Source organism: Lutjanus erythropterus, chromosome 4 (assembly GCF_056507025.1).
Source record: "Lutjanus erythropterus isolate fLutEry1 chromosome 4, fLutEry1.hap2, whole genome shotgun sequence".
Taxonomy (NCBI): Eukaryota; Metazoa; Chordata; class Actinopteri; order Lutjaniformes; family Lutjanidae; genus Lutjanus; species Lutjanus erythropterus.
Genome location: NC_139320.1, coordinates 17,733,819 through 17,757,760, shown reverse-complemented (window position 1 = coordinate 17,757,760; position 23,942 = coordinate 17,733,819). Strand labels below are relative to the sequence as shown.

The following is a 23,942-nucleotide window of genomic DNA, read 5'->3' as shown; positions in this document are numbered from 1 at the left end:
ACTCAATAAAAGTACAAGTATGTCAAAATTGTACTTAAGTACAGTACTTTTGTACTTAGTTACATCGCACCATCGCAGTTACATAACCAGTGGGTTATAATTCCTCATTGCAGCTATATTGATGTTTACAGTTTGAAGTGGAATATTAAAACCCAGTGTTTAATAACAACTGAATTTACTTATGTTGTTGGTAATAATAAAAATGTTTGGGTTTACTTCAGAAAACATGTTTTTCTTCTTGATGAATTTTTTAGTATTTATTAGAAAAACAATTTAATAGCATACTTTTGCTCAGTCCTCTATTACTGTGTTCTTTTTTCAGCTGCAGGTAACAAGTTGCTCATCAAAATGGTCTGGATATTTCAGCACACCTTCTCACTCCTACTAGCTGTGCACGTCATATATTCAACTCTGGTAAGTGATTCATTAAATCTTTCATTTGGACAGAAACAAACAAGAGTATGTAGGGTTTCTGACTTGCTCACAACCTTTTATTAACCAACATTGTGTGTATAGATTGTTTGGTGAAGTTTTGTTAACATTTACATGGATAGAAGATACACACAGTAAATTATTAGGCTATATTATCAACTCCATTCAATTTAATTCTAGTCTGCTCTGTCTTATTGGAGAGTGAAAGTTAATATATAATTATATAATTTAATATAATTAATATAATTTAGCAAAAAAAAGCTTAACTCAAGGTCCCTTTACTTGCTTTTTCTGAAGCTTTGATTCACAATCTTCTCTGTGACAACCAAGCAAACCCCAACTTATGAGAAATTTCTGCAAAAGTTAAGTGCAGAGGCTACAAGCTTAGTTTTTGTATAAACCACACACATGAACCTGAACTGCACTGCATGCCAGTGTCAGACAGACATCTGCTCACACAGTGGGATCCGTGAAACCTTTACTTGTAACACTGACAATGCTGAGTATCATTTTACCTTTATACACTACACTGTCCTGATTGTATTTGCTATCTATGTTCTAGTCTCTAGTTTTGGCGAGCCCCGTATTGTTGCTTTTGACTTAGATTACTTAGATTCTGCTGCTGTAACTTTGCAGTTTTCCCACAGGACTCATTAAACTTTCATCTTATCTCATCCCAACAGTATCAGACTTGTTTTCAAGAGGCGAGGGTTGATCCCGTCAAACTATTATAAGAGATTATAATGCATAGCTCTGGATACACTCTGTGTTCTGTTTTATGGATGAAAGTGGTGATGAAATGCAGGAATCTCTAACTTTCACCAAATGACTGTCCCTTTCAGATTCCTGTGAGGACTGAGGAGGAGACCAGAGAATGCAGAGAACAGGAGTATAAGGACCGGTTTGGGAACTGCAAACCCTGCAAGCAGTGTGATGCAGGACAGGAGCTATCAAAGGTTGGGAAAAGATTATAATGGACTTATTCTGTTTTTGTTTAAATCACCTCACCCATTTTAACTTCAATAGAGAGGAACTGTCTGTACTGTGTCCACTCAGGAGCATTTTCCACAGAGCTGCTCAAAGGAAAAAGTATTGTCACTTGTTTATTTAGGAAAAGGAAAGTGTAGTAACACAAGGGATCCATAACAGGTCAGTTAAATCAACTTCCTTAAACTGTAAAAAAAAAGTTGGATCGGAATACTCGTGTAGTGAAAAATATCTCCGCAAAAAAAATTCAGCTGATGAGTTCATGAAAAGAATGAACATCACTGTTTAGTTAAAGTGTATCTTATCCAGGGAACCAACATTATTTATTACTTCCTCTCTTTCATGCAGAGAACAGCCAAGCCGCTATTAGCTTTTGTACAACACCGACCCTTCTTTAATCAGTCACACCCATACTTTTGACCTTCTGCAGCTGAATGGCTTCCATTGTTTTTCCCCATTGCACCCTGTCCAACTTATTGTCTTCACTGTTTGAAGCAAGCCATGCCTAAGCTTGCTGCTCTCTCGACTGGGAATACAGTTTTTTTTTTTCTCCACCTTAGCCACAGGTTTTTGTGTGCTTTGAACAAACAGGCCTCTGTAGTGTCGGCAAAGACTTTCAAGAATATAGATAAATATATCAAGAAACACCTTTAGTTTTTTCTTTAATTCATGATGTTTCAAATGTTATTTTATTGTGAAGAATCATTTTCAAAGATAACAAAATTAACTATTGCTGTGCTTGTTTTCCATGTAAACAAACATAGTATCAAAACATTGGAAAACATACTCCCTACATATCAAAAACATGTGGTTGTATAAAATCCTTAACACAATTAAATTATATTGGAGGTAAGTGAAGCAGTCTCAACCAATTGGCAGGTTCTTCACTTTGAAAGTTCAAAGCCACAGTCTGTGAAAGAAGGAGGTACTTGCCACCCATCATCGACTGGAACCTGCTGTTACTTCAATACTTTACCAGCAATACACAGACTAAGACTCACTATAACACCCTGTTTATATTAACAGTGGTTGACTACATGTTAGAAACAGGACCGAGAAGGACCATAAAGCTGAATCAAAACAGTGATGAAGTATGATGTAGGATTTACTCCCAGAGTGATTGTCTGTCAGTACTTTTACTGCAATATTATAACACTCCATTTATATTAACAGTAGTCGACTAAATATTAAAAACACTATTGTTTGATGTAATACAACAGGTCCCAGAATGACAATGCAGTTGAATCAAAACAGTTTAAAATAAAAAGGAAACATTATTGTTGTCATGATGCAGGATTTATTGCAGGGCTGTTGTATTAGACCAACTAGGTATGCCTAATAAACTGGCAACTGGGTGTATATGAGAATATCTATCTAGTGAGAAGATACTGGTGGGCCTAAGAGAATAAGATGGGGCTTTTTTCAGTAGAAGATTTTTGCCCCTATAACTTGTGTGTATCATTAAAATCAAGTAAGTAATCAAGTAACAATATTCTGCAAATGAAAAGGCTGGTAAATTGACTTTAGGTAAGTTTACACTCCTCTACATCTTTAACTGCTTGGGAAAAAAACTCTGTATCACCCTTGACATCTGTTGCACACATGCATTTAAGCCAGTTGCCTTTAATCTCAGCGCACACAGACATGCACTCTGTGGTTGGTAATACGCTTCAGTAGTCCTCGTGTTCCTCTGCCAGCTCAACAGGCATGAATGCTGCTAGCCACCCTGGGGTCCTGGTTAATAATTGGCTGCCTCATTCTTTCTCTGAAGGTAGCGGGATGTCGGCTCGCAGTGGAGACCTAGGCCTGCACTCAGAGAAAGTTTCCCAGACACACAACTTCTGATCTGAGCTGTGCGTAACCAAGACAATCTGTCCAGCGCCTGAAAGGCCGGACGGACTGTTGGGAGGGAAGGAGACTTTTGGAGTCACTCTGTGCAGCTGCCATAGCGATCCCAGAGGAATGTGCCCCAGTTTGCTCTGGAAGTTTGCCTCTGGAAGCCGCTCTTAGGCGGGCTGACAAACATCAATTAGCCCCTTCACACTAACTGTAGCTAAAAGAACCACCCACACAGAGGGAATGTCCATTAAAACCACTTATTCTTTTTCAGACATATTTCATTCTGGGTTTCATTCATAGTAAGTTGCTCAGTCTCTTGTGTTGTGTCAAGCATGAAGGAGAAGGGGTGAACTGCTTTCCAATGCATGCTGGAAAACTGCCAGTGGCAAAAAAGGCAGGGACACAACTTTGATGTGTCAACTTCTTGTAGTATGTAGCAAGAGTGTAACATTTCCTTCAGCCACACTCCCAGGGCAAAGGACTTTTGGCTAGTACTGGCTAAAGAGAGAGACAGAAGTGCACGTAGTGCGTAGAAGGGTCAGAATCAGAGTAGCCAGACATTAGCTGTGTCTTTGTGTCTAAGGAAACACTAAAACAAGCTTCAAAAAGTGCAACAAAGAGAAGTACACAAAAGGGGTAGGGAGTGTGTTTTGCAGAACGCTGCTTTAATTAACATGCATTGTTTTTGGCATTGTTTCAGTACCAGATCATCTGACTGGCCACCCCCCCGTGTGATTCCTCCTAATCTCAGAAATATCTCTGCGTCTGAACATGCTTCAGCTCCCAGCCAGCTCTCCCCTCGCTCGCCGCTCCTCTCCCCTCCACACTGCTGTTATGCTTGGCAGTCTCACCCAAACTAGATCAGGAGATAGGACAGGGAAATGGGATGTTAAGCATCTGCTTTTTCTGGATGGCTTTGACGTGAAATCACCTTAAAGTACAATATGGAAATTGAGTTTTTTTCTAGGCTACATCCCTTGTAGTTTTCTCGCCAAATGCTTTGTTTCACCTCATGCTTTTGAATAGTACAAACAGCAGCATTAAAATAGTGTCCCTCAACTGCTAGCAAATGTTTGTAAGAGAGTTAACTTGGTTCTTTTTGTTTGTGTTTTTTGTCATTATTGTATCCCTTACACACCCTGAAAATATGGTCTTTTCAGAGAGGTTTAACAGACTGAATGCTCTTTTGTTGATGTTGGTGGCTGTTGTATGGTAGTTATGTGTTGGGAAAGGTTCATATATTGTCTGCACACCTTTTCATACGATAATAGGTTCAATATTGCAGATTACCATTGAGTGCAGTCTTTCTTTCAGCTGCTAAACTAGTCTCAGTGAGTGCAGGGTGTCAGCTCTGTTGAGCTTTGTTAGCAGGGATAAAAGAAGAAAGAGATCACTCCTTGATGATCTGTGCTGCCTGGATCAGAGGGCCAAGAGTTGGCTGCATTCTCCTTTTGTTTCAGTGCTCTGACCTGCTCGTGTCTACGTGGCATCAACCCCCATCCTGCCATGTGGTGCCCCACAGGCAAAGCTTGTGCCAGTGCTGGGTTTAGCAAGAGTGAATCATCTCAGGGGCCCTTCCTTCGTATGGAAGCGGGTCACAGAAGCTCTCTGAGGTACCCTGCAGTGGCTGGGCCTATAGTGCTATGCCACTGCAGGGTACCTCACAGTTTCAGGGTTCAGTGTAGGGGGTGGGAATCTCTTGGCACCTCTAGATTTGATTCCACTTCAGAGAGCCGACTACTTGCTGTTTTTAAAACATAGCATATTTGTAATGATCCATAATTAGTTCTGTTAAATACACCTTGCATACAGTGTGGGTCTTGTCCAGGCTCAGGTAGAAGCCAAAATGCTTCCACAGCACCAGCTTTTAAGCCAGGGGATGCTGATCTGATTGTATCCATCTGCAGTTGCTCACAACTGGGCAAGTGGGTCAGAAATCAAAAAATTTTGACTTGCCTCGATACAAATTGTTGAATTAGCTGTTATAAAAAAAACAACAACAACAAAGGCTAAAGGTAATTGTAATGTTTAATCTATGGCTACAATAGCTACAAAATATCAGAAAATAGTGAAAAATGTCCATCGCAATTTTTCAGTCCAAGGAGATGTCTTTAAATGTCTTGTTTTATTGGTCTAAAACCCAGAGATATTCAGGTTAATATAATAGTTAAGGAAGAAAAGTTGGACATCTCTATATACGAGTGGTTGAAAACACCATTTTATGCCATTTTACATGAAGAAATACTTTAAACATTAATCAAATATCAAAATAACTTAATAGTTTAATTCCACATTTACTTGCCTGACATGTCATTTTACTTGCCCCGGAGAAGCAGGCAATCCTTATTCAAAACTCAAGAAATAGCCTGGTTTAGAACTAGCACAGGTTTGCATAAATTTACATTTCAACATCCATTTGGTTCAATGTACCAATGAACTCTCAGCTGGTTCTCACAAAATGTTGAGAATTGGATTTAAAATTTCTGATTATTAACTTTTCTGCATCGATTCATAATCTTTCAAGAAAGAATTGTGACACATTGAGAATCGATTGTTTTCTCTCATCCCTGTTGAGATAGTTTTCCAGCATCCCTTGGTTCAGTCTGAGCTTAGTTCTGCCTTCAGACAGTCAGGAACATGGCTCGCACCAGTGGGCGGCTGAGTCTTCTTTATTCCGCCGTTCCCCTCTTTATCACTCATCAGCCACCCCCTCGCTGGTTCTCACTCTTTCTCTTTCTGTCTCTTCCCTTCTCTCCCTCTGTTCCCCCCACCACCTCCACTGTTCCCTGCCCTGCCCTGCTGGAGAGTGAGGCCTTATATGGAGAGTTCATAACAACAGCTGCAATAGTCCAGCCCTCGCAGGTCCACCTCGGGCCAGGCCTGGCCCAAGGGTTCAATGTCAGGCTCACATGTGCTTGGCTGGAAGGGCTGAAATCCTCGTCTTCTGTCCCGACTCTTTGGTGCCATCACATGATCACATCCCTGTCCTTAACCTCCCTTTTTATTTCTTGCCAGCCTGCTTCCCCAAACCCAACCCCCATATCAGACTCCTGTGCCCACATTCCAGCAGGACTGCATGCCCGGGCAGTGAAATGGGACACGGGCGAGGAGAGAAGAGAAGAGAGAAGCCCTGTTTGAAGCTGGCCTTCACTTTAATGATATATGAGCACCCCCCTATCACCACCCCCGCCGCCCCCTGTCTATCTTCCTGGCTTTGGATTGCAGTATGGCAATACTGGACAACAGGAGGGCAGCTGCTATGGAGCTGATAATGAATGATCAATGTATGATGTCATCCCTGCTGGGTGGTGTACAGTAATATCAGCTGTCATGTGAATGTCAATTTGTCATTGAGGTCACCAGTCTTTCAAGATCATTTTAGGGATGTGACAGAGAACCAAACAGGAAAGAGATTAGGCTAACACTGGCAGATAGAAATGAGCAGCCACAGTAATAATTATTATGATTTCTTATCATTTTGCTTCTAAACTGTGCCAGACTACTGTGTTTCTGCATTGCCAGTTGCTGTATAGAATAGGAAAACAATGCCAACCTTGAGAGACTTTATCTGCCAAACAAAATAGATACATAATTGACCTTCTGTATATATTTTATAGACAACTGTGTATACATGTCTTATATTTCATGTTCTTCTTAAAAATATGTTTCATAATTTAGATTTTGCTTGGTTCAGGTGAACAAAGCCTCAAAAGATGGCTCAGCATTAGATCAGTCACACAGTAATAGGAAGCTGTGCTTTTTAAGTGCACTTTCAATTGTTGAACACAAAAAGAGTATTCATCTTATTTTCCCCATATACCTCTCCATAATCCTTGCCCCCTTCCTGAAGCGTTTCCTTTGCTTGCTGGCCTCTCAATCAACGGGACACTCACTGAGTCTGCTTGGAGAGGGAGTCACACAAAAACGCAGCAATAAACTTGCAATAATACAACAGTGGGTGTCCCCCAGGGCCTTTATTATTCAAATGCCTGGCCTTTCTGGGTCTTGCAGCGGAAGGCCGCTCATTCATACTGAGAGAGTCAGGGAGATTATTGCCAGTGTAAGATGGACTCTCAAAAGAGGCAGGCCATTGTTCTGCTCTGATCCTGTGAGCCAAGATCATTCTTTAATTCCAGACCCCCGGTAGTCCACATTCAGGCCCGCTTTTCACCAGCTGCACATCTCCCCAAACCACCGACCCCACCTCTTACCCGGTGTATTTCTCCCGTTAATCCCCACAGGAATGTGGCTTTGGTTATGGAGAGGATGCCCGGTGCGTGCCCTGCCGGAGCAGTCGCTTCAAAGAGGACCGGAGCCTGCAGAAGTGCAAGCCTTGCCTGGACTGTGGACTCATCAACCGCTTCCAGAAGGGCAACTGTTCCACCACGAGCAATGCAGTGTGTGGCGACTGTCTGCCAGGGTGAGGGGACACACACATCTCCACTAGACATTTGAGTTACTAATTCAAAAATAATGTATTTGTTACAGTAATAGTTTAACAAAGATGAGAAACATGTTACAACATATGTAACATTACAACTAGGGATGTCATGATAACAGAAATTTTGTAGTTCACGATAGCTGTTACTTATCTTTGCTATGTGAAATAAAAACTCTTCTGAGCTTCAAGAACAAAAGACTGAGGGGGATATTTAAAAAGGCTGCCATAGGGTGATGTTACTCATGTCTGCAAAGTAATGGAGTCAAAATCTGCCAATGAACTTTGAATATAAGACCATAAGTCCAAAAATATTTACAATATATTATTGTATATTAAATATTTAAAATAGTTAATATACAGATTACACAGAATGAATCGTCAGTACAGTAGCCTTCTACTGTACTATGGTTTCATTATGTTAGCCTAAACATGGTAACCTTAGCCTTTAGCTTTAAGCTATTGCAAACACTATGGAACTAATTAATATGGTAACATGCATTTTCAGGATATGCATAACAAAGCTCCCACTTTGGATGTGTAGTTAGTGTAACGTTAACATGAATTAAACCTCACTCTACTCATCGTATTTTCTTCTTTTGTCTGAAAAGTTCGATAGCACTATGTCTACACTGATAATCCACCCTGAATGCAAAGTACTTCCATAGACGCTTAGTGGTTTTCTTTTTGCTGAATTGAGGTGGTGGAGCTGTTGGTGCAGCTGCACTCGTTGCCATCTTCAAAGTTTTGTTGTTGTTCTCATGTGCCAGTAGGCATTGCTTTGGCATTTTATGACTGACTAGAATACTTGTAGGCCTATATGCTGCCCCTGTCTGGTCCAGAGGAATTGCACCGCAGTGTGTATAGTACTGAAGAAAAATGAGTACAGTCACAGTTTCAGAATTTTGGCCTAGACATGGTACCAAAGAATCGATTCTCATGACATCTCTGCTATGAACTGAGTTTGTGCATGTTTATTGCTCCTGTGTTCACTACAGCTTTGAGGGTTAAAGCATGCGATTTGTGTCTTCAACAGATATTACAGGAAGACAAAATTAAGTGGTTTCCAGGACATGGAGTGTATACCTTGTGGGGACCCTCCGCCTCCTTATGAGCCTCACTGTAAGCACCTTTTCTTTCTTTCACCTCTTCTAACAGTTGGCCAAACATCAGTGGGGCATTATGTTAAATGTTCCCAGGCTATTCATCCCTGCTTACAATAGGTGATGTTTTAAGATGAAACAACAGGGATACAATAGTCTAAAAGCAAACATCACCAGCTACAGCACACTATTGAACTCCTAGCCAAATTCTACTAGAACCAAAACTCAGGCTGCAGTGCCACAACAAAGCCTGTACACATGCAACATGCCAGCACAAGGTCCTTGGACTAACCAGAACCACAGCCTTTAAAGGGTGGAGGGAGCCACAATTCATTCAAGTCTCACTGAGCCGAGCCGCTATGCTATATGTGCAAATAAATGCTTGGATTTACAGGCAGAGCAGTTGAAAAGCTGAAATGGATACCACTAACATAATGCTGGATTTGCCAACACTGGATTATATTAGCTCAGAACATGTCAGTCATTCTCAGCACTCAGTTTGGATTAAATGAGCAAACTTCCTTGAACAAAACCTCCATTGATATTTCTAGACAAAACGTGTCTCCAAAGAATTTCAAAAAGCGACTGAGCTGGTCTACGTGGCTTTGTTTTAGCACCAGGGTAAACATGACAGGGAGTGCGCAGCAGTTCAAGCAGCACAATTTATTACCTTTTGTGCAGATCCATTTGGCTAAGAGGAGGCAGGAGGTGTGTTACAGTATGTTCACAAAGCAGGGCTCACATTCCAGTAGGCTACAGATCCAATTAACTTCTGTCTTCCGGCCATTACGAGTAGTTAAGTACGAAGTTATGATTTCAGGTTTCCACATAAAACCAACAGGCGAGTGAACTTATACCTTTGGTAATTGAGTGTGACTTCCTGATGGCAGAGGAGGCTGCAGCTGTTTCAGTGGAGACTTTTGGCAGCATGAGCATCAGACCCAGCCAGAGTTAGCACCCCCATGTTACTCAGCTCCTAATGTAAAGAATTATGATTTCATTAGACCCACCCACTGTTAGTTTGGCTTTTGATTTAGCGTCTTTTTCATTCTTGATTTTTAAAACTATATTGTTGCAAGCGGGGTTACTGTTTGTGTAATGAATGCTGGCCTCGGGACAACTGGCCTCCCTCTGTCTGCTCATTTGTTCATTTGTGCAGCTTCCCATTTTGATACTGGAGGAGGCCTGCGAAACAAAATGGCCATTGTGTCTGAGAACATAGCTGGTAGTTTGCTTCCACAGGGACTGTCAGTGGAGCATTTCCAAATGTTTGAAAGTCTTGCTCCATCCCTCCCTCCAGTGTTATCTTGAGGAGGGTGGTGAAAACTTAAAGGGCAGATCATTCTAATAGGCCACACTGGCCCGGGGGCAATGGTGCAGCTGTGCAGGGGAGGCAGTTGCCGTCTGGGGTGGACTGTAAATCTTAAAACCACCCCTCCTTTCTTCTCCTCCCATTTCCCCCGGTGGCTTTTTGGGGCCGAGTTAAAAACGAGATTTGGTTTTATGGATTCCTTCAGCCTCTTTAATGTGTTTCATCTGCTGTAGTTTTTCACTGTCACGGTAGATGTTGGAGAGCTGACTTGACCAGGATGAAACACAGGCATGCCGACAGATGCATGCAGAAACACCACACACATGCTTGCATGTACTCACACAAGTAGAAAGAATCCTACCTGCTCTTTGTAGCTTATTCTTGTGTTGGCATTATTACTGTCTCCAACTGGATTTACTTGAAATCAGATGGGAATTTTGTCTTTCTTTGTCCAGGGTATGAAATGCAGCGTAAACATCAGTTACCTGTGATAGTTCTGGTAGGATATTCCATCTTTCTTAAACTAAATATTTTCAAGAAATCTGGGAAATTGTTGCCAGTTATCATTTTTATGTGCTACTGGCCTTATTATGACACTCCAAAGGAAACATGATCCAACAAACCTCTGTACCTCCTGATAACCTCAGTGCTCTATCTTGTAAAGTCAAGACAACATATTCTGTACTCACACTTAAGGCATTTTCACTGACTTCAAAGGTTCATGTAATCAGTTCTCACCACAGATGGCCCAAAACATACCAGCCTGACTAGGTACAGGAAACTTTCCCAACTACAGTCGGCTGCCAGCGATTCAAACCAAACCTTTCAATAGTCAAAAGATGATCAGACCAGACGTCAGCAGCAGGAATGATCAGTTTATTCTCACTGCTGTCTTAATCAAGTTATTATGCAATTATCAGACCACAACCTTACAACATAATGATGTTTAGTGTTGCCACATAACAAGGAGCGATGATTATAAAGTGCTTTACCACAAACATAAAACCTTGGGTGTTTTGCTTTTGGATGTTATAAATCACTCCAGCAGACATATCCAGTTTCATTTTAAAAGAATGTAAAATGGAGATTTAACATGTTGTCTGTTGCACCTCCATAAAATACTAAAATAAAATGGGTCATAAGCTCCAAAGGTTAAAAAAGAGCCCCTGTAAAGGTGTATTTGTGTAGAATATATATGGACCCGCTGAAGCTTTTCTAGAGCAGACTCCATTGAACAAGTACAAGAAACTGAATTCATGATTAAAAAAGAAAAGTAAGAGAATAACAGATGATAAGATGCACATCTCCTCAAACTAAAATCTATTTCATATTCTGTCTGAAATGAACACATTTAAGAAGCTGAAATCAGAGAATTTAGATGTTATTTTTAATAATAAAAAAAAGACTCAAAACTTGTAATCAAATAGATGCTGATTAATTTAATAGTTGATAAACAATAGATTACTCATAGCAGCTCTAAGTGTTTTTTTTATGTTCATTGTTAGGTTTATTAGTTTATTCAGCTTTTCCCTCCTTTGTTTTATGCAATTTATTGATTGATTGATTGATTTAAAGAAATTTTTAGCCAGTGAAGCATTTTCTCACTAGAGGCCATGATAATGAATTTGCAGCTGTGTGTGCACTGTACATGGTAGCATATCATTCTTCAAAAACTGTAATCCTACTAATAATCCCCATTTTTACTAAATGTAATCTGATTACTTTACATTATCTTGTTACATGTAATCCATTACTCCCCAAGGCTGTTCATTAGATTGTGCATTCATTACAGATGTTTTAGACGTCCTCTCCCATTACTGAGTGCTAAAATCCTGCCGAAGAAAACCTCCTTATATTAGCTGTTGTCTATGATAAAAGACTGTATCCACTTCTCAGTTTTTCTGTCTTTTTTTGGTCATGCTGACCAAACAAACTTCATTTTGTGTCATATGATAGTTGAGTCAAAGTGGTAAATCCAAGGCTCTGTGTATAAATTCATAAATCCAGGGTTGAACTATTATAGGTGTCAGAAAAAAAAGAATCGATTTTCCCTTTTTTGTTATTCAGAGTTCCGGGTAAAGCAGTGCTCAGTTCTGCTAAAGAACCTCTTAAAAGAGTTTGCACAGACAAAAGTCAAAGATCTTTCTGAGGTGTAAAGAAGTGCCTCTTTTATTTGGAGTATGCGGCTTTCCATAAAGTCAACAGGCGGGGAGTCTGTGAAAGGCTGTGGTTTATTGGTCTGGTTTGTGTGGAGATAATATCAGCAGGTGAGGTCTCTTCAATGGGCCAGTGTTTATCTGTGTTTGCTGCAGCTGCTGGGCCTCTGATAACAGGCTGCCTTTGTGCTGTGAAGCAGATGATGCTCACCTTGGATGAGTTGAATTTGACCTTGACAAAGAAGACCAAATGTAAACACGATGGTCAGATGTTACATCTGTGGATTACCGGCACAATACAGTACAGTTTGTGTGTATCTGAAAGTTATTATGGTGATTGGTACTAACACAACTCATTATGAGTCTCAGACTTAAATATAAAACATGGCATTGTGTCAGTCTGAGAAGCAATACACTGTTTACAGTCTATTTTTAGTATATTATTATTGTTAATGGTGACAGAATGTCTTTTATTACTCTCTATTGTGATTTAATGTTTATTTATGTCTCAGGCAACTTATCAGCGTAATTGAACACAGCCTTTTAATATAATTACATATCTTTATATAAACCACAAATTATTTAGAGCAGTTGCAGCTGTGTTATGTTGACAGCCGCAACTATTTTTAAGATTTGACACTCAAACTTGGCAATATATTTTGAGAACAAGTAATATTTTTTTTACATGGTGAACTTTGTATCAAAATGCTCTTTTATTGTGCCCTCTGGGTCAAAGTAAGTTTTAAAGCGCCGCGTTGAGATTTTCTCTCTTTTTTTAACCTGTAGAAGGAATGCAAAAATACCCTTATCCCCTATCGCACTGAATAAAAAAACAGCCCAAAGCTAAAGTAATGTTTACATTGCATAACAAAGAGCTCTTGGATGTGAAAAGGTTGAAACCAGGTCCCTTTATGATTAATGTACTGAAAAGCAAACAGCACGGCTAACTGAAAAAGATTTTCTCAAACAAAAAGTCATTCATTATGTTTGCCATATTCATCAACAATCTCTTCCACAATTTATTTTCTTCCCACATGTTGTTAACTGGACTACGTTTCACAGTGTCAAACCAGCATACTTGTACTGTTTGCTCTGCACCAACCCACGCCCTCTCTATCATACATACATTGATCAGGAAAATTATATTTGATTACTGATAATGATCAGGGACAATTATATTAAGCTACATGTATTTAGCCTCAGAGAGAAATGTCAGTCAAATTGAGAATTCAGGCATGCTACTGTTTCTTCTCCTGCTTCCTCCTAAAGCTATAAAACAGAGAGGTGAAGGTTGACATGGGGGACATGCTGATGTAAAACTGCTCCCTGATATTTCAGCTATCACACCGGATGTCTGCAAAGTCGCAGTGTATTTATACACAGTTTCTGTGTGATGAACAGCTGCAGAGGATAAGTAATGTGCTGCTGTAGATACTGCTGGTGCAGGACTTTCATAACCCAGTAACTTCAGTTAAATCCAGAAAGCCAAATGATTTGTCAGTGTCAGGGTTCAGTCTCAACCTGGAGGCAGAAAACAGACTTGCTCTTTATCCATACAATCCCAGATAAAGGTAGTTGTTTTAAAGTTACATATCACCTATCAGAGGCTGTCGAGTAATTAGAAACAACAGTGATTTCTGTAACCCAGTGACGGGGGTGACTGAGTTGTTTTTATTACTAATGTGTTTCAGCCCCAATCACAGCTTTTGGACTGAGCAAATTTGAGGTGAATTCACAAGATTATGGGGTAGTTACAAAAAGAGCTTTTTTTGTTTGTCACCTCATCATACTTGAAGTTTTTTTCCTACTGTTTACATATATCACCGATGAAAACAAACCTTAAATCCTCACTAATCAACATTTTATATTAACTATGGACTTAAACCTTGTGCAGTGTAAAAGAAAACAGAATACTATGACCCAACTCAGACATTCCCCCCAGTCTTATGGACCTTTTAGGTCTCCGTTTTGTTTTTTACGGCCAGCAACTATAATATTTTGGTTCTCACCTCTCTCATTGATCATTTTAGACAATCTCTGTCAAATAAACTAGAGATGGATCATGATTTTTAAATGGTCATTAAATTATAATGTATGTATGTGACCATTGCACTTTCAGTAAGGCTCTTTCCTGCAATAGGTTAGAAGAGTAAGGCTCTTTCCTGCAATAGGTTAGAAGAGCATTTGCTACAGCGCTGTTACTGTGACATCAAACGGGCTTGCTGTTCAGGTTGCAGCCGAAAAATTAGGGGGTTGTGTATTTTGTTCGAGAGGAAAAGTTCCTGTTTATGAGTGCAGCCTCAACATCTCACTACCATCTTTCATCAGCAGAGCAGTCTGGACAGCTAAAGGCTAGTTACCACTTACGAGCCGGGCTAAATTAGTCACACACGAGTCTACAACAAATATACTCACAAAGAATGCAGAACAGTACTCAGTGAATATCAAATCTTATATTTGCTTGAAATGCTCATCCCTAAAACAAACATCAGATAAAGTTAGTGATGAGGTGGTCAACATAGTGGAGCATTTAGCAGCTAAAGAGATATTTCCCTCAGAAGTTGGTAGAGACCAAACAAACAGCTAAAAGTGTGTGAATATTGGACTTGCACACAGCCACGACTCCAAATGAATGCAAATGTTGCTCCATGTGATTGATGTGCTAAGCAGACAAGTAGCTTTAAATAATAAAGGAAACCTTGAAATAACTCATACTTGTCTTGTATTCATTTTTTAAACAAAATGAAAAGTTTGAGAGTGATTGAAAGTTCCACTTGTCTTGTGGATTTTGCTACTCTTTCGTTTACATTTGGATCACATCTTGTTCCTTTATCTCTGATGAGCGTTTGAAAGGATAATTACATGTAGCTGAAACCTGTTTTTTTCAGACACGACTGCCAGTACATCTGTCTTATGTTGTGATATCTAGCGTTAAGCCGCATTAAACCCTGATGTTTTGTATTTGTGGGAACTTGTATGATGATAAGCATTCTTGTGGCCAAAAGTGTTCTTAAGAGAGTGTATTAAGGGTCCTGAGGGTGGGGCAAATGGTGACATCACGCTTCCCCTTGGGCAGAAGGAGAACTATTTAACAGCAGCTTAATCATGAAAGCAGTGCATGTGCGCACAATTCACAGACGCACACACACAGACGCATAAAAACACTCCTAATGTCTGTCCAATCTGTTTTTCTCCCTCCGTCACCTGCACACTCATATCCGACCTGTTTAAAAAGCCTGACCAGCATGTCTGGTGCTAGATTTTAGGCCAGTGTGACTAGCATGTGAGGCAGCCTGGGGGCAGAGGGTGAGGGTGGGGGGTGGGGTGAAATGTCTGTAAATCATCTTCTGTGGGGAACGAGACAGAGGCAGATAAAGAGAGAATCCACCACAGGCATTTTCTCTTTGAACTCTTCTGCTTACTTCACAAGACTTTAGCAACGAGATGACTGGCTCGAGGCAAGAAGGGATAATTTGTCTCACATTACCGATTCTGATTGGCTGAGAAGTGTCAGTAAATATGAAGAAGCTGCACCTCATCATGTCATATATTCTTTTTTTTTCCCTTACTACTGTTGTGCATGAGATATTCGTTAGGTCAATTTATATTAATGCAATTCATCACCTTGAAAGTTTCTGTCATGTAGTCAATCAAAGAACCATTTAACACTTCATGCCCTGCTACTCACAAGTATTAAACATTCATGTCCCTCCCTACACCCTCTTTGCAGGTAGTGGGCGTGTGAACCTGGTGCCGCTACCTGTGGTGGTGACCAGCCCGCGGGACATGGCCCTGGCCGCAGTCATCTGTAGCGCTCTGGCCACCGTGCTGCTGGCCCTGCTGGTCCTGTGTGTCATCTACTGCAAGAGACAGCTGCTGGAGAAGAAGCCCAGTGGTGAGTCACAACATCTGCACAGACATTTCCAGTGTACTTTTGAAATCAGGACAAAGGCCTCTTTCATAAAAAAAAATGTTCTTTGATTTGTACTTGAACTTAGTCTTCAGATCATTTCTGCGGGTGTTCTTAAGATTGAATAATAAAATAAACTGAGCATAAAAAACCTTTCTTAGGCAGGTTCTGAGTAAAAAAAAAAAAATAACTTAAGTACCTGTGATCTCTTAATCTTAAATTAACTTATAATTGACAGCAGCTGCCTTACAATTAGTGAAATGAGGGTAAAAACTAAATAGTGGGTTGACAAACAAAGCCAAATACATCACCTAGGAGTGTGTTGCAATAAATTCCTCACAACTTAAATTGATAAAATAATATAGAATAATTAATCATAAAGCTAATGCAGAGTTCAACACAGGATGCTTCATACCCAGCAGGAGAATCACTTAAGTCAAACCTAGACTTTGCTTAGAGATAAGATCATTTCATGTCAAAGTAAGTATTATAGGTTTAATGTGTGAGTCATACTTAAAATCCAAATTAATCATAAGTACATTTTTATAAATGATGCCACGTGTGTTAAATAGAGGCTGAGAAAGAGGAGCATCATAATATGAGCTGGAGCTTTTGAAGCTTCTTAAAAACAATTTACTAATGCAGCATATCTCAAATGGGGGTACTAGTTCCCCTCGGAGTACTGCAGGGGTTACGTGAGATTGTTTTTGTGTATGTAAAAATATCATTTTAGTGCATAACTCCTAAAACAAATACATGAAACTTACATTAAACTTTCAACAGCTATATAAGCTCAAAGAAGAAGAAGGAGTAGCAACAAATGCAAACGTGTTCACTCTGAGCGGGAAGCCAGGCTTGGTATTGTATGACAGACGAAAATCAAGAAAATATGTGCTCGGTGGAAACGTAGCAGTAATACAGCTGAAAACAAAGAGGTGACAGAAAAAAGTGCAAAAGAAACCAAAAACAGAACAAACAACATAACCTCAGTATCAAGAGGAATATGTTTTAATGTCATTTACCACAACAAATCAGACAATGATGTACTGTAGCTATAGGGGTTTTTTTCTACTAAAACTATTGCATTGGTCGGGAGGTACGTGGCTGGAAAAATATTTTAAAGGTACATTAATGAAAAAAGAGAGGCGCATTGGTGGAATGGCTGCAGTCGTAAAACCAATAGAGGCCAAAACTTTGGTTCACATTTGAATGATTTTAACAAAATACCTGTCATGCACAGCTGCAACTGCTCTCTCTGGAGGCCATGTATTTTTCACAAGCTGGGGATGTGTGTGGTTCTATGCAGCGAGCATTGAACTTTGAACCCCCTCCCTAGGTGCTGCCATTTCAATACACAGCCAATGAATCTCCAGGACAATTTGTTCTTTAGTTAAGATTTCCAAAATGACGGCAAGGCGCATGCTTTACCATGTGTTCCAAAACATATTCAGTTATCAGAAAGGCCAAACAAAGAAGATAAGATAAGTTATCCTAAATGTGTTACTGGTTTGTGTGCAATCTTTATTGTGTTTTTTATTTCCTAGTGCACTGCAGAGGCTAAAATACTGAACCTTTAATGCATCAATTTTGTGCAAGGGCTAAATATATGTATACTAAAATATGAGTGGCACTTATAGAGCCTTTAATAGGGTAACTTAAGAGTATATCCTCTTGGATGAGTATGATTTCATCGCTCTTTTGTTAACTACACAAACAGAGTGCCAGTTCATCTGTCAGTTGTGATCTCCAGTGTTAAGCCTTATTAAACCCTGATGTTGCATATTTGTGGGAGCTTGTATAATGAGCACCATTCTTGAGGCCAAAAGTGTTGAGTATGTGAAACATCCCGAGGCAAAGAACTAATGACATCACGTTTCCCTGTTAAGTTTGCCTGAAACAAAGAGAGTGGTACAAGTTACCAAGGCGGTACCAGTTATGCGTTTCTCTCACTGTTATGGTGTGAAGTGAACGCTTGGATTAAATATTTTGCCAGTAGTTTCTCTCAGTGCAAACATGCACCCCACCCTTCACCCGAGCTGCTACAAAACGCTAACACAGTTGTTTTTTAAATTATACAAAGGAATTTTAATCGGCCTCATGGACCTGAGGGTTGTAAGGCATTTCCCAACACATAAGAGAGCATGTAAGTTTAGACAGATAAACATCACAACTGGAGCTGCAAGGATTTCACCTGATGGCAGCAATTACACAGAAACTACTGACTTGTTTCTGGTTTTTTAGATTACAGTTAAATAGTTCCAACTTCTATAAGGCCTTGTTTTAGAATGGCTTTCACTGATGGCTTATAAGTCTTTTATTAATGCTTTATAGATCAGTTATAACTGATAAGTCAAACAAAATGTTGGTTTGCCAGGTTGTGAGAAATTCTAGGCTGTTATTTATCCCTTCTGTTTGGTAAGAATAAAATCCATCCACCGGTGATAAAGGGCATTTTCACACAAAGTTTGCTTGTAACTGATCTGTAAAGTATTAATAAACAATAAGGATGTAAAAATATATTTAATATCAAAATATCGCAATTAAAAAAAAAGTCTCAATGCCGTCCAGGGACTGTGATGATATCTACTTATTACATAGTTAATTATTTAATTATTTTTATTTTATAAAGGGACTGCTACTCACTGCTGCATTGTTTTGTTTTGTAATTGTGCATACATGATTAAAACATTTAGTGCCAAAGACAGTTTTAATACAGATGGAAAGTAGGAGGGGGAGGAGGAGTAAAAAGGAAAAACAAATTTTAAATGAATCAGAAATGCTGAATGCATCAGAATTATTATTAATTAGAGGGCATTTTTTCCAAGTCATTGTTTTTTCCTTTTTTTTTTTTAAATATCACAATTAATATTGTATTATTTATACTTTGAGTTTTTGGTATCATTACGTCCCTAGTAAATAATTTATGAAGCCGTCTTAAAGGATACCTTATTGTTATTAAAACAGTACTAGTAGAAGATCACTGTTGTACAGTCCAGCAGGGTAGTGGGCTGTTTTTGATATATCAGTGTTGTCTGTCTCCAACATGTTTCCTCAGCAGCCTCTCTGAGGTCCCAGGATTGTCCCTACAGTGGAGCAGAGCTGTCCTGCCTGGACCCACGCTGGCTGCATGACTTTCCCCAGAGACCCTGGTGCCAATGTCACTTGGGCCCTGGACACACCTGTGGTAGGTTGTGCTTCACACAAAAGAGATTTTTAAACTGGCATTTAACTACTAATGACTCTAAAGAAAGTACTGTATTCCAAATTCAGTAAAAAATCTGTAGTGGCCTTGTTGTGCCTTCCATTTGTGTTATGTATATGTTTGTGTGTGTGTCATTCAGGTCCAGTCCACCTGATCCCATCTCTGTGCTGTGATGAGAGCTGCAGTCTGGGCCGCAGCCAGGACAACAGTCCTTTCCAGTCCCAGATGAGTCTCACTGACGGGTCAGGAAATCATACAAGGATAAATAGAAATAAAAAATTTGTCTGAAGTTTTTCTTCCCTTTTATAATATATAAAATAACATATATATTTAAAATAGTGGGTGGAAGGACAGGATGAAGACAGAAGACTCAGGCTGAACTACTCCATCTTACATGTACTACAAAATGACTGAACATTACATAGTGTTTGGTGAAGACCTCTTTCTAAACTTTGTGGCAACGCCATGGCTGGGAACATTTCCCAGCCCAGAGGGGGAATAACTATAAAATCCTGCGATGTTTACACCACGCTTGGCTAAACCTTTACAGCTGGCTAATGGCCAAACTCAACATCAACCACTCAACAAACAATATAAAATTAAAATTATATACACAATTTAGTAACTTTGCGGTGTAAATAAGTCACAACAGACACATGGTTCAACATAGATTACTGTGTAGCTCAACCAGCCCCAGCTGCGTAGATTATACTGTATACCATAAAATGTGTGAAGTAAAGAATATAATTCTGTTCTCAGTTCATTCCCCATTAGCTAATGTAGCAACACTAAACCATTTTTATTGCTTTTCAAAGTGCTGTAGACATAATTTAATGTGGTTAATTAGACTCTTTGAAGCACCAAGAATAAATAGAGGCACTTAAAAGTGAAATGTCTCAGGGTGTGTCTGTGAACAGAGATTCATGATGATAATATTGTTATTTATGCCGTTCCCCAGAAACACAAACCAGGACGAGGAGGGCCACCCGATGCAGCTGGGAGGACATCCAGAGTCTGTCTGCAAAGAGGCCGGTGGGACTAGAGGGAGTGTAGAGCCTACAGAGTGTTTGGGACTGCCTCAGTGCACTGCAGAGCCTGCAGGAAGACTGGAGGAAGAAGAGGGGTACGAAGACAAAGATGAAGGGTGCAGGTCAAGGGAGAATTCACCTGAGAGCACCAGGCAGAGCTACAGTGACGCTGCGACAGATGCACTTCTTCCCAAACAACACTCATCAAGTCAGGAAGGTGAGGTGACATATTGCATATCACACCAAAGACCAGAGTCTGTATTACAGAACCTTCTTGCTTCTTAAGTTAAGATAAGAAGAGTCTTTTCTTTGCAATATGGCATTGCTAATTTTAGAAATCTTATTTTACTTCATCCTATTTTATCGCAGATTAGTAAATCCTACATACTCTTTCCCACATCACTCATCAATTTTCATATCCATGACCTACAAACTGAGACTTTTCTCATCCTACCGAGGTAAACAACTTGGTAACTGTTGGTTTTTATGCATTGAAACATGCATTAAAACCTAAAAAACTGGAGCATAAACAATGACGGGCACTTAACTTCGACACAGATGAATTAGAGATGTTGGTAACATCTGTAGACAAACCCAAAGATGTTTTTTGGAGAAGTTTACAACAAAGCTAAATCTGGAAAGACAGACACAGTCTCACAGTTGTATTTGGCATCAGTTTTGTAAAATCAATAAAAGAACTACACAAGGATTAAATAATGCAGCTCAGGGGTTGCCAAATTAATTCATGTCAAGTACTCCTGCAGTAGATACACATTAGACCACAGACCCCCAATGTGAGAGGATTTTGTGTTTTTATTTTTGAGTTTGAAGATAGTAGTCTTCATAATTAAACTGATCAAATTAGGATCACTATCATTGACAATCAAAAAGGCAATCCCTGTTTCTTGCCTTGTTGTTCCAACTTCAACAAAATATAACAACAGTTAAAATATTCAATTCCTCCTATAGATGGGACCCCTGTATGAAAACCACTCAGTTCACTCACAGTAACTCATGGAAAAGTGACAGTCAGGACACTTTATCAGTTATCCTAAAGTTAGGAGAGCTTATTAAAGTTAGGATACTTTTGTAATACACAGAACAGGAACATTTACTTTTTTGTTTGTTGCTTTAATCCAGTTCTAAACCTAATTACCATAATTACCAAACAGTTAAGATCGGACCTGCAAGTTCAGAAATTTCTGGGATATGTCCCCAGAAACCCAACAATAATTTTGCACAACCTCTAACTTCTAGACACCAAACTGCACACATAATTCTGCTGAGTCTTTTCTGGTTTGCGCATCACTTTTCCTGGATATAAATTAGTTTTCATGAATGTTTCAGTAGGTGTGTTGAGACACTCCCCTGGCACTTAAAATTGGTTGCTTCAAAGCAAACCACTAAAAGGTCCTCTGTAGTGGGCGAGAGCAGCAAAGAACAGAAGATATGGCCTCTGCCGCTCTAGAAACACATTTGAAATAAAAACCATAGACTCTGTTACTATTTTGCTTTATTTTATTAATTCCTTCAGACATTAATAGACTAAATAACAACATTCAAACTGTTGCATTTAATTTTCCTGCAACCATTATTTTATAACACTTGGGCTCCTCTTGGGACATTGCTATACGTGTGTGTGTTCATGAAGCGCAGCTGGTAACTGAAACAAGAGATACTGAGAGCTCTTTGATGTAGACAAGACTATCCTGTTTTAAGTCGGCCCCTGGCTGGCTCCGGGGAGATACGTTACTAATCACTGCGTGTCTGTGTTCCTCTTCCTGCTCTCTTTCCAGGATGACATGGATTTCTTTGGCTCGTGTTCCAACCTTGAACCACCCCGAACTCAACAACAGCCGCGGCCAGATCCCATATCAGATTACTCACTCGTCCCCCCCACCACCACCGACACACACACAGGCAGCAGCCACTCTCAAGTGTGGCCACACCGCCTCTTTGAAACGCCTGCCGCTGACCTCAGAGCCCCTCGTCAAAGGGTCCAAACAGAATATGTACATACATGCAAACAAAAGCACTGCTGAGGGAAAGCAAAGCACGAGGGTGAAGGCACAGAGATACACACACGGACACAATGTGAACTCGCTGGCCAGGAAGGTGAAATCGAATGAAGTTCAAACATTGAGGAGTATTGACTTGATACGGTGGAGCAAAGTGAATCAAAGTGAGCCTCTGCTCCACCCTGAGAATGTCTTGCATCTTGACATGTAGGAGAACATAAACTGTACCACTGATCTAGCAGCTGGTGTTATGAAGCTTTTGTGTGTAAAAGGTAACAGTTGTAAAATTTGAGGTGTGAAGAAAAGTGTCAAAAGTGATTATGTTGCACATTGAAGACAATCTTGATGATATGGAACAAGTTAAGACGAGGAATGTTTTAAGTGATAAAAGTGTTGTAGATAATGTAAAATATTATATAGGTCAATATTTTTGTAACATAGACATGACTGACAGTATGTTTGCTTTTCTTTCCCCAGTTATAGTGTTGATGGTTGTGAATGGTCACTTCCGCATATTGTTTTTGTAAATAAACCACTCGAACAAGTTTAAATACTGAACAGACTGTCTTCTCAATTTATTGTTTTCATTAAAACAAGAAGTGGCAGGAGGCAAATCCATGACCACTCCAGAGGACTCACAGCCTCAGTACATGGGGCAAACTGAGCTACCAGGCCACTATAATATTATAAAATATATTAAATGTAACTGTGCATACTCTGATTATGGAGCCACTTGAGACATTTTTCTTCTTTGTGACAAGATGGGATAGGAGATGGATGTTTTACTGTGTAAAATGTTATTTTCTTTTTTCTTTTTTGCAAACTGCAGTAAAAACTCCATTTGAGTTGAGTTGCATATTCTGAACGTGCTTTATGCATGGCCAAAGAATGTTTCTAAAACTGGTATAACATCTGGCTTATCTGGGAAATGCTAATGGAATACACTGTTAACATGACCTCTAACAAATTCAGAATACTGTCATATGAAAAATAGTGGAAAATTAGTGTGCATGTAAACATAGTCACTGTGAGGGAAATTGTTCCTATGTATCCTGATTTTTTTCACATTTTATAGATTAGCAAACAGACAAATGTATATTTCTGAAAAATATTAATCATTAATGCAAATAATTGATGCAGTCCTACAACTCAACTGTGTCTTTTTCGTTAGACCCTCCCTGTACCTAAAATACCCAGTGAGGTGTTTGTGTTATTTAGCATATCCTCAGATATAAATAGCATGGACAAAATAATAGAAATAGTCTAAGTTATACTCCTCATGACAACAAAACTTACTCTGATGTGTAAAATAAATAAGTGTCCCTTTGAGGTCTCCTTAAAGTTTCTAAATTCAAAGTTCACCTGACAATGCATCACAGGGGTAAAAAAAAACAAAAACAAAAAAAAACATGAAATGACAGTATCAGTCATGTTAGAGACATTTCATATACAAACAGTAAAACTGTTGTGTTGCTGCCTGTGTGGTTAGAGCCACCCAGCTCGTGCCTTCTCTCTGA

General features: G+C 39.5%; 1 protein-coding gene across 3 annotated transcripts; it reads left to right on the top strand.

Moving 5' to 3' along the window:
• Positions 1–316: 316 nt before the first annotated feature.
• Positions 317–22,983, top strand: LOC146328265 (tumor necrosis factor receptor superfamily member 19-like). Of its 3 annotated transcripts, none has more exons than XM_084717170.1 (9): positions 317–414; positions 1,275–1,388; positions 7,500–7,678; positions 8,733–8,818; positions 15,998–16,162; positions 19,236–19,361; positions 19,519–19,621; positions 20,338–20,624; positions 22,204–22,983. In XM_084717170.1, exons 1-9 carry the CDS (start codon positions 349–351, stop codon positions 22,206–22,208), a joined length of 1,131 nt encoding a protein of 376 aa, XP_084573296.1. In that variant the 5' UTR covers positions 317–348; the 3' UTR covers positions 22,209–22,983. The 3 variants fall into 3 exon arrangements, with proteins under 3 accessions (XP_084573296.1, XP_084573295.1, XP_084573297.1); XM_084717169.1 differs by having other exon boundaries at positions 19,233–19,361; XM_084717171.1 differs by lacking the exons at positions 317–414; positions 1,275–1,388 and adding an exon at positions 5,656–6,542 and having other exon boundaries at positions 19,233–19,361.
• The last annotated feature ends 959 nt before the right edge of the window (positions 22,984–23,942 follow it).

What these genes read in the sequence shown, in the direction of transcription:
- LOC146328265 (XM_084717169.1), top strand. Translation starts at nt 349, where the DNA reads ATGGTCTGGATATTTCAGCACACCTTCTCACTCCTACTAGCTGTGCAC. An exon ending in GCCTCCTTATGAGCCTCACT is followed by an intron (nt 8,819 to 15,997) that starts GTAAGCACCTTT and finishes CCCTCTTTGCAG; the next exon opens with GTAGTGGGCGTGTGAACCTG. An exon ending in GGGCCCTGGACACACCTGTG is followed by an intron (nt 19,362 to 19,518) that starts GTAGGTTGTGCT and finishes TGTGTCATTCAG; the next exon opens with GTCCAGTCCACCTGATCCCA.